This window comes from Panulirus ornatus, chromosome 1 (genome assembly GCF_036320965.1).
Source record: "Panulirus ornatus isolate Po-2019 chromosome 1, ASM3632096v1, whole genome shotgun sequence".
In the NCBI taxonomy this organism is placed as follows: Eukaryota; Metazoa; Arthropoda; class Malacostraca; order Decapoda; family Palinuridae; genus Panulirus; species Panulirus ornatus.
Window position 1 is genome coordinate 45,189,219 of NC_092224.1, and position 16,277 is coordinate 45,205,495.

At 42.1% G+C, this 16,277-nt stretch overlaps 1 protein-coding gene across 2 annotated transcripts in view; it reads right to left on the reverse strand.

The window, feature by feature from the left end:
* Nucleotides 1-10,297, reverse strand: part of LOC139748840 (uncharacterized) — a 349,230-nt gene extending 338,933 nt beyond the window's left edge. Inside the window, exon 1 of one of the 2 annotated variants that reach the window (XM_071662251.1) lies at nucleotides 9,741-10,297. In XM_071662251.1, the coding sequence (XP_071518352.1) occupies nucleotides 9,741-9,803 (63 nt within the window). In that variant the 5' untranslated portion in view covers nucleotides 9,804-10,297. The remainder of the gene's footprint in view (nucleotides 1-9,740) is intronic. The other variant, XM_071662249.1, reaches the window with a different exon arrangement.
* Between the last annotated feature and the right edge of the window lie 5,980 nt (nucleotides 10,298-16,277).

The following is a 16,277-nucleotide window of genomic DNA, read 5'->3' on the forward strand; positions in this document are numbered from 1 at the left end:
TATATATATGTGTACATTGAGATGTATGGGTGTGTATGTTTTACGCGTGTGGACGTGTATGTATATACATGTGTATGGGGGTGGGTTGGGCCATTTCTTTCTTCTGTTTCCTTGCGCTACCTCGCAAATGTGGGAGACAGCGACAAAGCAAAATAATAAATAATAAAAATATATATATATATATATATATATATATATATATATATATATATATATATATATATATATATATATATATTTATTCATTTATTTTACTTTGACGCTGTCTCCTGCGTTAGCGAGGTAGCACAAGGAAACAGACAAGAGAATGGCCCAACCCACCCACATACATAGGTATATACATACACGCCCACATACGCACATATACATACCTATTCATTTCAACGTATACATACATATACATACACACACATATACATATATACACATATACATATTCATACTTGCTGCACTCATCCATTCCCGTCGCCACCCTGCCATGCATGAAATGGCACCTCCTCCCCTTGAGCGTGTGTGAGGTAGCACCAGGAAAAGACAACAAAGGCCACATTCGTTCACACTCAGTCTCTAGCTGTCATGTGTAATGCACTGAAACCACAGCTCCCTTTCCACATCTAGGCCCCACAAAACTCTCCATGGTTTACCCCAGACGCTTCACATGCCCTGGTTCAATCCATTGACAGCGCGTTGACCCTGGTATACCACATCGTTCCAATTCACTCTATTCCTTGCATGCTTTTCACCCCCCTGCATGTTCAGGCCCTGATCGCTCAAAATCTTTTCCATTCCATCTTTCCATATCCAATTTGGTCTCCCACTTCTTGTTCTCTCTACCTCTGACATATATATCCTCTTTGTCAATCTTTCCTCACTCATTCTCTCCATGTGATCAAACCATTCTAATACACCCTCTTCAGCTCTCTCAACCACACTCTTTCTATTACCACACATCTCTGTTACCCTTTCATTACTTACTTGATCAAACCACCTCTCACCACACATTGTCCTCAAATATCTCATTTCTAACACATCCACCCTCCTCCGCACAACCCTATCTATAGCCCACATCTTGCAACCATATAACATTGTTGGAACCACTATTTCTTCAAACATACCCATTTTTGCTCTCCGAGATAATATTCTCTCCTTCAACACATTCTTCATCACTCTCAGAACCTTCATTCCCTCCCCAACCCTATGACTCACTTCTGCTTCCATGGCTACGTCTGCTGCAAAATCCACTCCTAGATATCTAAAACACTCACTTCCTCCAGTTTTTCTACATTTAAACTTACCTCCCAACTGACTTGTACCTCAACCCTACTGAACCTAATAACCTTGGTCTTATTCACATTTACTCTCAGTTTTCTTCTTTCTCACACTTTACCAAACTCAGTCACCAGCTTCTGCAATTTCTCACCCGAATCAGCCATCAGCGCTGTATCATCAGCGAACAACAACTGACTCACTTACCAAGCCCTCTCATCCACAACAGACTGCATAGTTGCTCCTCTCTCCAAAATTCTTGCATTAACCTCCTTAACAACCCCATCCATAAACAAATCAAACAACCATGAAGACATCACGCACCCCAGCCGCAAACTGACATTCACTGGGAACCAATCACTTTCCTCTCTTTCTTCTCATACACATACCTTACATCCTCGATAAAAACTTTTCACTGCTTCCAGCAACTTGCCTCCCACGCCATATACTCTTAATACCTTCCATAGAGCATCTCTATCAACTCTATCATATGACTTCTCCAAATCCATAAATGCTACATACAGATCCATTTGCTTTTCTAAGTATTTCTCACATACATTCTGAAAGCAAACACCTGATCCACACACCTGTATCAATTCTGAAACCAAACTGCTCTTCCCCCATCTGATGCTCTGCACATGCCTTGACCCTCTCAATGAATACCCTCCCTTATAATTTCCCAGGAATACTCAACAAACTTATACCTCTGTAATTTGAACATTCACTATGCATGCAATCTGCCAATCCTCAGGCATTTCACCATGAGCCATACATTCACTGAATATCATCAACTAGTTTTCAATAAATTCCACTGGAAAACCATCCAAACCTGCCGATTTGCCAGGTTTCATTTTCCGCAAAGGTTTCACTACCTCTTCTCTGTTTACCAAACCATTCTCCCTGACTCTCTCACTTCACACACCACCTTGACCAAAACACCCTACATCAGCCAGTCTATCATCTAACACATTCAATAAACCTTGAAAATACTCACTCAATGTCCTTCTCACATCACCACTACTTGTTATTACCTCCCCATTAGCCCCCTTCACCAATGTTCCCATTTGTTCTCTTGTCTTACACACTTTACTTACCCCCTTCCAAAACATCTGTTTATTCTCCCTAATATATATGTATATATAAATGATGTTTGTTCCAACTGAAATTCTCTCAAGGGGATGGCCACAGCAATAGTCTCTCCATAACTAGTGAGCTCCAATGCTGCTTCTTAGTCTTCAATGCCTAACCCTTTACATGCCAGTGGCAGAGGGCAACTCTAGTACACTGGAATGAAGAGAGTATGAGAGATATGGCAGGAAATGCAAAGGGAATGAATTGTGTAGTAGTGTGGGTGAAACGTAATATTCTCAGGTGGTTTTGAGCATGTGTAAAGAATGCAAGATGGTAAGTTTAAAGGGAAAGAGTATGATAGTGCAATTAAAGGGGTTGGTGTGATAGGAAAGAGTACCTATGGCATGGGGATATAGAGTGAAGAATACTTGAGGTTGGGATTTCTTGAAAGATTGCACTGAATATTGCATGTGAGTGAGGCATATAAGGACAGGGATAAGTGAAGACTTTTTTGCCGTGGCCACCCTCTTCATGGAAATTATCAAAGGGAATGGGCAATCAAAAAATAGATAAACAGGAAAGTTTAGGAATCAAGAGAACTAATGAAAACCTTACCACAATATCTCAAGCAGGTGATGTTCAATTTGGTTTTTATGGTATTTGAAAACTATCTGACATGGTTTTGTGATTATATTCGTTTTTTTTGCATTATGTGTTTACTAATGTATCCCAGCTTATAAATGTATTAGAACAGTCACTCACTATCATGTGATGAGATACAGTAGACAACAGTGTTGTTGGTATACTTAACCATCATTAAAAAGTAAGATGTATTTAAGCCTATAGGAGAAACTAGGTTTTAGTGGGTTGTGTTGAATTCTCTTTGAACTTCATAACCTTTGCATTACCTAATCTATCTACTACTACTCTTATATTACCATCCAGAACCTTACATTACAAATCAAAATCATTCATATTCCAATGCCAGTTTACAGGCATGCCTGAATTAGACCCTTACCAAATACAATAACATGCATAATAGTATACTTATCTTCCCAACAATTTTTGTTTGTGAAAGTTGATGAGAAATTATTATTTACAGTCAAAACCATAAACTTACAGTGATGCACTTCACATAACAGTAATCATTCTTAATCTTTCTCTGTAATGGGCAAAATATGAATAAAAAATTATATAGCTGACAGCAATGGCAATTGATATTTGTGTCAGCTATTTACATGTAATCATTTGAAAACCAGTACACTAAACTCCGAAATCCACCATGTATCGGGAATATACCAAAATATCAAAGTAAAAGCCATGCAATTTCCCTAAGTTGTGTTCAGATGAGTTGGCAGAATATTGGCAGAGTATTGTGAAAGAAAATATGTAATCAAAGAAAAAATATCATTTTTCCTTGGTGTTCTTACCAGGTGTCACCTAGACATCCAGAAACATCCTGTATAGCGATTGCGATATGTTCGAGTTAACAGCTATGTATCTTATGAAATAAAAAACACCATAAAGACTAATAAGAGAATCATGAAACAAGCGATAAACGCCTTAACTAACCAAGGAGAAATAAAAATCTTTATGGTGGTAGCGTATTAGTAAGGTAGCGGAAAGCGCTAACATCATGTATGACGTTTCCGCGGAGGCAGGTCCTCCTTGTACACATACTATAATTGGTTACACACATCTCCAGCCAGCGGAGGCAGGTCCCCCTTGTACACATACTATAATTGGTTACACACATCTCCAGCCAGCGGAGGCAGGTCCTCCTTGTACACATACTATAATTGGTTACACACATCTCCAGCCAGCGGAGGAAGGTCCTCCTTGCGCACATACATGATTGGTTACACACATCTCCAGCCAGCGGAGGCAGGTCCTCCTTGCGCACATACATGATTGGTTACACACATCTCCAGCCAGTGTTTCTGTTGATGTTTAACAAGTTCCAACGATCTCGGCTTACCCTTATTATTACTATGATTATAGATGAGTGATGATACAATGATTGACAGCATGTTTACCTACTAATTATACTTCATTTCATACATACAAAAAATGTAAATATGTAAACAAGTCAAATAGGTGAAATACCATCTGTAACTAACCCTTGATCTCGATCGTGAGTGACTACATTTTGTGATTAGCTTTTTCGATGATTTATTCGGTCCAAAATATTAAACTTCATCATATGGATTAAATCACTACAATGTTTTTCTTGCCTGTACCCCATTACAGAAGTAATCACCTTGTAGAAAAGCAATGCCAAGTATATTCCATTTAGTATTCTTGTTTGACAAGTTCACTTCCTACTGACAACAAATTTGAATCATAATAGTTTTCTTCTCCCAGGAGAACTTGGCATCATGAACCATTCCCTGGACTGTACTTGCTTACATTAATGTACTAGTTTACTACACATGAAAAAGGAAGGTCGACTTTAAGAATTGTAATAACAATTCCTTCCTGTCCGATCATTTCATTTTCTTACATGTTAATTATTTAATGTTTGATATTATTATATTACATACGCTGAAGAATTGAGTCAGTATAGTATGTGAGAAATCATTTTAATTGTAACAATGTTAACTTGGCGGTGGTGGTGGTGGTGGTGTGTGTGTGTGTGTGTGGAGGGGGGGGGGGGGATGGATTGCTGAAGGATTCTAAATTCCAGTACCACTTTTGAGTCCAGGCCATGACCCCAGGGCATGAGTCCAGGCCATGACCCCAGGGTATGACTCCAGGTCATGACCCCAGGGCATGAGTCCAGGCCATGACCCCAGGGCATGAATCCAGGCCATGACCCCAGGGCATGAGTCCAGGCCATGACCCCAGGGCATGAGTCCAGGCCATGACCCCTGGGCATAAGTCCAGGCCATGACCCCAGGGCATGAGTCCAGGCCATGACCCCAGGGTATGACTCCAGGTCATGAGTCGAGGCCATGACTCCAGGGCATGAGTCCAGGCCATGACCCCAGGGCATGAGTCCAGGCCATGACCCCAGGGCATGAGTCCAGGTCATGAGTAAAGGCCATGACTCCAGGGCATGAGTTCAGGCCATGACCCCAGGGTATGACTCCAGGTCATGAGTCGAGGCCACGACTCCAGGCCATCACCCCAGGGCATGAGTCCAGGTCATGAGTCCAGGCCATGACCCCAGGGCATGAGTCCAGGCCATGACCCCAGGGCATGAGTCCAGGTCATGAGTCCAGGCCATGACTCCAGGGCATGAGTTCAGGCCATGACCCCAGGGTATGACTCCAGGTCATGAGTCGAGGCCACGACTCCAGGGCATGAGTCCAGGGCATGAGTCCCGGGTATGACTTTAGGCCATTACTATAGGGATGAGTCTAGGGCATGACTCCAGGCCATGGCTCCAGGGCATGACTCCAGGGCATGAGTCCAGGCCATGACTCCAGGGTATGACGCCAGGTCATGAGTCCAGGGCATGACTTTAGGCCATGACTCCAGGACATGAGTCCAGGGCATGAGTCCAAGCATGAATCCAGGGCATGAGTCCAGGCCATGAGTCCAGGCCATGAATCCAGGGCATGAGTCCAGGGCATGAATCCAGGCCATGAGTTCAGGGCATGACTCCTGGGCATGACTCCAGGGGATGAGTCCAGGGCATGAGTCCAGGCCATGAATCCAGGGCATGAGTCCAGGCCATGACTCCAGGGTACGAGTCCAGGCCATGAATCCAGGGTGACTCCAGGTCATGAGTCAAGGCCATGACTCCTGGGCACAAGTCCAGGGCACGAATCCAAGGCATGAGTTCTGGCCACGACTCCAGGGCATGAGTTCTGGCCACGACTCCAGGGCATGAGTCCAGGGCATGACTCCAGGCCATGACTCCAGGGCATGAGTCCAGGGCATGACTCCACGGCATGAGTTCAGGGCATGAGTCCAGGCTATGAATCCAGGCCATGACTCCAGGGCATGAGTCCTGGGCATGAGTCCAGGCTATGAATCCAGGCCATGAGTCCAGGACATGACTCCAGGCCATGAGTCCAGGGCATGAGTTCAGGGCATGAGTCAGGCCATGAGTCCAGGGCATGAGCCCAGGCTATGAATCCAGGCCATAACTCCAGGCCATGACTCCAGGGCATGAGTCCAGGCCATGAGTCCAGGGCATGAGTTCAGGGTATGAGTCCAGGCCATGAGTTCAGGCTAGGAGTCCAGGCCATGACTTCATGCCATGACTCCAGGGCATGAGTCCGGGCATTGAGTCCAGGGCATGAGTCCAGGCCATGAGTCCAGGCAATGAGTCCAGGCCAGGGCATGAGTTCAGAGCATCAGTCCAGGCCATGAGTCCAGGCCAACCAGGTAAACGTTTATAGTCAATCGTTCGTACGAGAAATTTAGTTGGTCAGGTGGTGCAAGAAACTAATTCAGTAAATGCGTTATTATTCCCTTCCTCATCTGGCTGGTACATAGTACCTGAAGAAACATCATTTGTTCTTTTATAACTTTTATAACTTTTGGAACCATTTTGGTTATTCTGTAATGAAAACCATGAACTTTTCACCCAATATATGTTGTTCATAGAGGTTATTGTTGAAGCACCACCTGCATATGATCGGGACTCCTTGCATCTCGCCCTTCAGACAAGTCAGTTTCTCGTTTCCATAATGTGGTTCTCGTTTTTCTGCCCCTTTTACCCAATACATTTCTTACTGTATAATTGTGTTTTACAACTGCACATTATGCCATGCAGTAATGGAAAAAGATATGAATGCAGTTCCTCGATAAATCTGTCAGCTATGGTGTCAACGACAACCCTAGTAAGGCTGGGTCGAGATGAAATCACTGGGATATATTTCTTCTATATATTGACTCATCTACTATGATTATGGTAGTCTAGATGATAAACTTATAATCAATATTACCATAAATATCTTAATGAGACTAGAGAAATATTCGGTAGCAATGGATACACAAGGAATCATTTACAAAGAAGCATGTGCACAATACCTGAGAGGTGGACCACTTGCCATCACCATTTTAGCGATTAATGCTACATTACCATGTTACAACCACAAGCTTAATGCTACATTACCATGTTACAACCACAAGCTTAATAATACATTACCATGTTACAACCACAAGCTTAATGCTACATTACCATGTTACAACCACAAGCTTAATGCTACATTACCATGTTACAACCACAAGCTTAATAATACATTACCATGTTACAACCACAAGCCTAATGCTACATTACCATGTTACAACCACAAGCTTAATGCTACATTACCATGTTACAACCACAAGCTTAATAATACATTACCATGTTACAACCACAAGCTTAATGCTACATTACCATGTTACAACCACAAGCTTAATGCTGCATTACCATGTTACAACCACAAGCTTAATGCTGCATTACCATGTTACAACCACAAGCTTAATGCTACATTACCATGTTACAACCACAAGCTTGATGCTACATTACCATGTTACAACCACAAGCTTAATGCTACATTACCATGTTACAACCACAAGCCTAATGCTACATTACCATGTTACAACCAAGCTTAGCTACAGACCAGCTTAATGCTACATTACCATGTTACAACCACAAGCTTAATGCTACATTACCATGTTACAACCACAAGCTTAATGCTACATTACCATGTTACAACCACAAGCTTAATGCTACATTACCATGTTACAACCACAAGCTTAATGCTACATTACCATGTTACAACCACAAGCTTAATGCTACATTACCATGTTACAACCACAAGCTTAATGCTACATTACCATGTTACAACCACAAGCTTAATGCTACATTACCATGTTACAACCACAAGCTTAATGCTACATTACCATGTTACAACCACAAGCTTAATGCTACATTACCATGTTACAACCACAAGCTTAATGCTACATTACCATGTTACAACCACAAGCTTAATGCTACATTACCATGTTACAACCACAAGCTTAATGCTACATTACCATGTTACAACCACAAGCTTAATGCTACATTACCATGTTACAACCACAAGCTTAATGCTACATTACCATGTTACAACCACAAGCTTAATGCTACATTACCATGTTACAACCACAAGCTTAATGCTACATTACCATGTTACAACCACAAGCTTAATGCTACATTACCATGTTACAACCACAAGCTTAATGCTACATTACCATGTTACAACCACAAGCTTAATGCTACATTACCATGTTACAACCACAAGCTTAATGCTACATTACCATGTTACAACCACAAGCTTAATGCTACATTACCATGTTACAACCACAAGCTTAATGCTACATTACCATGTTACAACCACAAGCTTAATGCTACATTACCATGTTACAACCACAAGCTTAATGCTACATTACCATGTTACAACCACAAGCTTAATGCTACATTACCATGTTACAACCACAAGCTTAATGCTACATTACCATGTTACAACCACAAGCTTAATGCTACATTACCATGTTACAACCACAAGCTTAATGCTACATTACCATGTTACAACCACAAGCTTAATGCTACATTACCATGTTACAACCACAAGCTTAATGCTACAATACTATGTTACAACCACAAGCTTAATGCTGCATTACATGTTACAACCACAAGCTTAATGCTACATTACCATGTTACAACCACAAGCTTCATGCTACATTACCATGTTAACCACTAGCTTAAAACTACATTACCATGTTACAACCACAAGCTTAATGCTACATTACCATGTTACAACCAAAAGCTTAATGCTACGTTTCCACGTTACAACCACAAGCTTAATGCTACATTACTATGTTAAACACAAGCCTAATGTTACATTACCACGTTATAGCCACAAAGTTTTTATTTCTTCCTGGTTAAAACCTCTACCGCTTATCTCTTGGTTATTTTCTTACTATTTTATGATGCTCACGTACTTCACAAGATATGGTTTTTAAATTATTCCGTTATTAAGATGTCTATCGGTGTTTGAAAGACCGATCTGATGAAAACGCCAGGGAAAAATAATGAATTTGTATTTGGTTTACAAATTCATTTTCCAATGATTATTTTAGTATCAAAGATTGTCTTATTAACTCATTCTAAAACAACTTCGGCAATTTGGAAGGAACACGCTGTGTTATTCTGGTATATTTCAGATTATTTCGGTGTTTTCTCATTTATCGAAAACATCGAAAACCAGTTAACAACAAACATTTACAAGACAACTTCAGCATATGGAGGTGAACGATGTGTCTGCTGAGCTCATTAACAAATATTTAGATTCCAATGTTCATCAACATTAAATTTCTCATGTTCAGTTCATGACAGCATTGGTACACCAGTATAATGCCACCGGTTGAAATGTTATGTCAAATGAATTAGAAATGTGGACTGGACGTGACGAGGCTCTTACCTTCTTGTCTTCTGTATCATGTTCAAAGAGACCCTTAAACTTAGAAAACATCTTCTCGGCCATGATTGTGAGGAGGAATGTTTGTGTGTATTGTCCGCACAGCACAGCGTCCACTTGTTTACTAACCAAGGTATGATCTAGGCCTGACCAAGGTTAGTATGGGTCCGTCGTCCCACGACCACTTGACATTTAACCCTATAGTTATATACACTACCCTAAAGCCATACAATATACATACATTTATCTTTATTTTATCACACTTTGTCGCTGTCTCCCGCGTTAGCGAGGTAGCGCAAGGAAACAGACGAAAGAATGGCCCAACCTACCCACATACACATGTATATACATAAACGCCCACTCACGCACATATATATACCTATAAATTTCAACGTTATCTTATTATCATTATTTTACTTTATCGCTCTCTCCCGCGTTAGTGAAGCAGCGCAAGGAAACGGACGAAAGAATGGCCCAACCCACCCACATACACATGTATATACATATACGTCCACACACGCAAATATACATACCTTTACATCTCAACGTATACATATATATACTCACACAGACATACACATATATACACATGTACATAATTCATACTGTCTGCCCTTATTCATTCCCATCGCCACCCCGCCACACATGAGATAACAACTCCCTCCCCCCGCATGTGCGCGAGGTAGCGCTAGGAAAAGACAACAAAGGCCACATTCGTTCACACTCAGTCTCTAGCTGTCATGTATAATGCACCGAAACCAAAGCTCCCTTTCCACATCCAGGCCCCACAGAGCTTTCCACGGTTTACCCCAGACGCTTCACACGCCCTGGTTCAATCCATTGACAGCACGTCGACCCCGGTATACCACATCGTTCCAATTCACTCTATTCCTTGCACGCCTTTCACCCTCCTGCATGTTCAGGCCCCGATCACTTAAAATCTTTTTCACTCCATCTTTCCACCTCCAATTTGGTCTCCCACTTCTCCTCGTTCCCTCCACCTCTGACACATATATCCTCTTGGTCAATCTTTCCTCACTCATTCTGTCCATGTGACCAAACCATTTCAAAACACCCTCTTCTGCTCTCTCAACCACACTCTTTTTATTACCACACACCTCTCTTACCCTTTCACTACTTACTCGATCAAACCACCTCACAACACATATTGTCCTGAAACATCTCATTTCCAGCACACCCACCCTCCTCCGCACAACTTTATATATAGCCCACGCCTCGCAACCATATAACATTGTTGGAACCACTATTCCTTCAAACCTACCCATTTTTGCTTTCCGAGATAATGTTCTCGACTTCCACACATTCTTCAACGCTCCCAGAACTTTCGCCCCTTCCCCCACCCTATGATTCACTTCCGCTTCCATGGTTCCATCCGCTGCCAAATCCACTCCCAGATATCTAAAACACTTCACTTCATCCAGTTTTTCTACATTCAAACTTACCTCCCAGTTGACTTGTCCCTCAACCCTACGGTACCTAATAGCCTTGCTCTCATTCACATTTACTCTCAGCTTTCTTTTTTCACACACTTTACCAAACTCAGTCACCAGCTTCTGCAGTTTCTCACACAAATCAGCCACCAGCGCTATATCATCAGCGAACAACAACTGACTCGATTCCCAAGCTCTCTAATCCACAACAGACTGTATACCTGCCCCTCTTTCCAAAACTCTTGCATTCACCTCCCTAACAACCCCATCCATAAACAAATTAAACAACCATGGAGACATCACACACCCCTGCCGTAAACCAACATTCACTGAGAACCAATCACTTTCCTCTCTTCCTACACGTACACATGCCTTACATCATCGATAAAAACTTTGCTCTGCTTCTAACAACTTACCTCCCACACCATATATTCTTAATACCTTCCACAGAGCATCTCTATCAACTCTATCATATGGCCTCTCCAGATCCATAAATGCTACATACAAATCCATTTGCTTTTCTAAGTATTTCTCACATACATTCTTCAAAGCAAACACCTGATCCACACATCCTCTACCACTTCTGAAACCACACTGCTCTTCCCCAATCTGATGCTCTGTACATGCCTTCACTTTCTCAATCAATACCCTCTCATATAATTCCCCAGGAATACTCAACAAACTTCTACCTCTGTAATTTGAGCACTCACTCTTATCCCCTTTGCCTTTGTACAATGGCACTATGCAAGCATTCCGCCAATCCTCAGGCACCTCACCATGAGTCATACATACATTAAATAACCTTACCAACCAGTCACCCCCTTTTCTAATAAATTCCACTGCAATACCATCCAAACCCGCTACCTTACCGGCTTTCATCTTCCGCAAAGCTTTTACTACCTCTTCTTTGTTTACCCATTCATTCTCCCTAACCCTCTTACTTTGCACACCACCTCGACCAAAACACCCTATACCTGTCACTCTATCATCAAACACATTCAACAAACCTTCAAAATACTCATTCCATGTCCTTCTCACATCACCACTACTTGTTATCACCTCCCCATTTGCGCCCTTCACTGAAGTTCCCATTTGTTCCCTTGTCTTGCGCACTTTATTTACCTCCTTCCAAAACATCTTTTTATTCTCCCTAAAATTTAGTGATACTCTCTCACCCCAACTCTCATTTGCCTTCTTTTTCACCCCTTGCACCTTTCTCTTGACCTCCTGCCACTTTCTTTTATACATCTCCCAGTCATTTGCATTATTTCCCTGGAAAAATCGTCCAAATGCCTCTCTCTTCTCTTTCACTAATAATCTTACTTCTTCATCTCATCACTCACTACCCTTTCTAATCTGCCCACCTCCCATGCTTCTCATGCCACAAGCATCTTTTGCGCAAGCCATCACTGCTTCCCTAAATACATCCCATTCCTCCCCCACTCCCCTTACCTCCTTTGTTTTCACATTTTTCCATTTGTACTCAGTCTCTCCTGGTACTTCTTCACACAAGTCTCCTTCCCAAGCTCACTTACTCTCACCACTCTCTTCACCCCCAACATTCTCTCTTCTTTTCTGAAAACCTCTACAAATCTTCACCTTCGCCTCCACAAGATAATGATCAGACATCCCTCCAGTTGCACCTCTCAGCACAATAACATCCAAAAGTCTCTCTTTTGCGCGTCTGTCAATTAACACGTAATCCAATAACGCTCTCTGGCCATCTCTCCTACTTACATACGTATACTTATGTATATTCCCAAACACCAGTCCTTTTTCAGCACATAAATCTACAAGCTCGTCACCATTTCCATTTACAACACTGAACACCCCAATTACACCAATTATTCCCTCAACTGCCACATTACTCACCTTTGCATTCAAATCACCCACCACTATAACCCGGTCTCGTGCATCAAAACTACTAACACACTCACTCAGCTGCTCCCAAAACACTTGCCTCTCATGATCTTTCTTCTCGTGCCAAGGTGCATATGCACCAATAATCACCCATCTCTCTCCATCCACTTTCAGTTTTACCCATATCAATCTAGAGTTTACTTTCTTACTCTCTACCACATACTCCCACGACTTCTGTTTCAGGGGTAGTGCTACTCCTACCCTTGCTCTTTTCCTCTCACTAACCCCTGACTTTACTCCCAAGACATTCCCAAACCACTTTTCCCCTTTACCCTTGAGCTTCGTTTCACTCAGAGCCAAAACATGCAGGTTCCTTTCCTCAAACATACTATCTATCTCTCCTTTTTTCTCATCTTGGTTACATCCACACACATTTAGACACAAATACAGGGAGGGGAGGGTTTCCAGCCCCCCGCTCCCGTCCCCTTTAGTCGCCTTCTACGACACGTGACATATACACTTGTACACATTCATACTTGCTGCCTTCATCCATTCCGCCGCCATAAAATGGCACCCCCCTCCACAAGCGCGCATGAGATGGCGTTACGAAAAGACAACAAAGGCCACATTCTCTAGCTTTCATGTGTAATGCACCGAAACCACAGCTCCCTATCCACATTCAGGCCCCACAGACCTGTCCATGGTTTACCCCAGATACTTCACATGCCCTGGTATGCCACATCGTTCCAATTCACTCTATTCCTTGCACGCCTCTTACCCACCTGTATGTTCAGGCCCCGATCGCTCAAAATCTTTTTCACCCCATCCTTCCACCTAAAATGTGGTCTTTTGGTTCTCCTTGTTCCCTCCACCTTTGACTCATATATCCTCTTTGATAATCTTTCCTCACTCATTTTCTATATATGTCCAAGCCATTTCAACACACCCTCTTCTGCTCTCTTAACTATACTCTTTTTATTTCCAAACATCTCTCTTAGCTTTTCGTTACTTGTTCGATCAAACCACCTCACACCACATATTGTCCTCTAATATCTAATTTCCAAAACATCCACCCTCCTCAGTGCAACCCTCTATAGCCCATGCCTCATAACTATATAACATTGTTGGAACCACTATTCCTTCAAACATACCCATTTTTGCTTTCCTTGATAACGTTCTCTTCTTCCACACATTCTTCAGCGCTCCCAGAACCTTCGCCTCCTCCCCTATCCTTTGACTCAATTCCGCTTCCATGGTTCCATCCGCTCTTCAGTCCATTCCCAGATATCTAAAACACTTCATTTCCTCCAATTTTTTTCCATTAAAGTTACATCCCAATTAATTTGTCCCTCAACCCTACTGAACCTAAAAACCTTACTCTTATTCACATTTACTCTCAACTTTCTCCCTTCAAACACTTTTCCAAACTCAGTCACCAACTTCTGCAGTTTCTCACATGAATCAGCCACTAGGCCTGCATTATCGGTGAACAACTACTAACTCATTTCCCAGGCCCTCTCATCATCACCAGACAGCATACTTTTCGCTCTCTGCAAAATTCTTGCATTTATCTCCCTAACCGCTCCACCAATAAACAAATTAAACAACCATGGAGACATCACACACCCCTGCCGCAGACCGACATTCACTGAGAACCAATCGCTTTCATCTCTTTCTACTCGTACACATGCCTTACATCCTCGATAAAAACTTTTCACTGTTTCTAGCAACTTACCTCCCAAACCATATACTCTTGAAAACCTTCTGCAAAACTTCTCTATTCACCCTATCATATGCCTTCTACAGATCAAAAAATGCTACATACAAATCCATCTGACTGACTCGGGTGAGAAACTGCAGAAGCTGAGTTTGGGAAAGTGTGTGAAAGAAGTAAGATTGTTAGTGAAAGAGAAGAAAGAGGCGTTTGGAAGATACTTACAAGGAAGGAGTGCAAATGACTTGGAGATGTATAAAAGAAAGAGGCAGGAAATCAAGAGAAAGAGACAAGGGGTTGAAAAAGAGGGCAAATGAGAGTTGGGGTGAGAGAGTATCATTAAACATTTGGGAGAAAAAAAGAAATTTTGGAAGGAGGTAAATAATGTGCGTAAGTCAAGAAAAGAAATGGGAAGGAACATCGGTGAAGGGGTCAAGTGGGGAAATAATAAGAGATAGTGCTGAAGTGAGAAGGAGATGGAGTGAGTATTTTGAAGGTTTGTTGAATGTGTTTGATGATAGAGTGGCAGATATAGGGTGTTTTGGTCAGGGTGGTGTGCGAAGTGAGAGGGTTAGGGAGAATGAAGATGAAATCCGACAAGGCGGCAAGTTTGGAAGGTATTGCAGTGGAATTTATTAAAAAAGGGGATGACTATGTTGTTAATTGGTTGGTAAGGATATTCAGTGTATGTATGGATCATCTTGAAGTGCCTGAAGATTGGCGGAATGCATGCATAGTGCCATTGCACAAACGCAAAGGGGATAAAGGTGAGTGTTCAAATTACAGAGGTATAAGTTTGTTGAGTATTCCTGGGAAATTATATGGGAGGGTATTGATTGAGAGGGTGAAGGCATGTACAGAGCATCAGACTGGGGAAGAGCAGTGTGGTTTCAGACGTGGTAGAGGATGTGTGGAGCAGATGTTTGGCTTTGAAGAATGTATGTGAGAAATAATGAGAAAAACAGATGAATTTGTATGTAGCATTTATGGATCTGGAGAAGACATATGGTAGGGTTGATAGAGATGCTTTGTGGAAGGTCGTAAAAGTATATGGTGTGGGAGGTAAATTGCTAGTACTGAAAAGCTTTTATCAAAGAGAGGAGAGTGTTTGGTCTCCAGTGAATGGTGGTCTGCCGCAGGGGTGTGTGAATTCCCTATAATTGTTTGATTTGTTTATGGATGGGGTTGTTAGGGAGGTAGATGCAAGAGTTTTGAAGAGAGGGGCAAATATGCAGTCTGTTGGGAATGAGAGGGCTTGGGGAGTGAGTCAGTTGTTGCTTGCCGATGATACAGCTCTAGTAGCTGATTCGAGTGAGAAACTGCAGAAGTTGGTGACTGAATTTGGAAAAGTGTGTGAAAGGAGAAAGTTGAGAGTAAATGTGAATAAGAGCAAGGTTATTAGGTTCAGTAGGGTTGAGGGATAGCTTGATGGGATGTAAGTTTGAATGGAGGAAAATTAGAGGAAGTGAAGTGTTTTAGATATCTGGGAGTGGACTTAGCAGCGAATGGAACCAT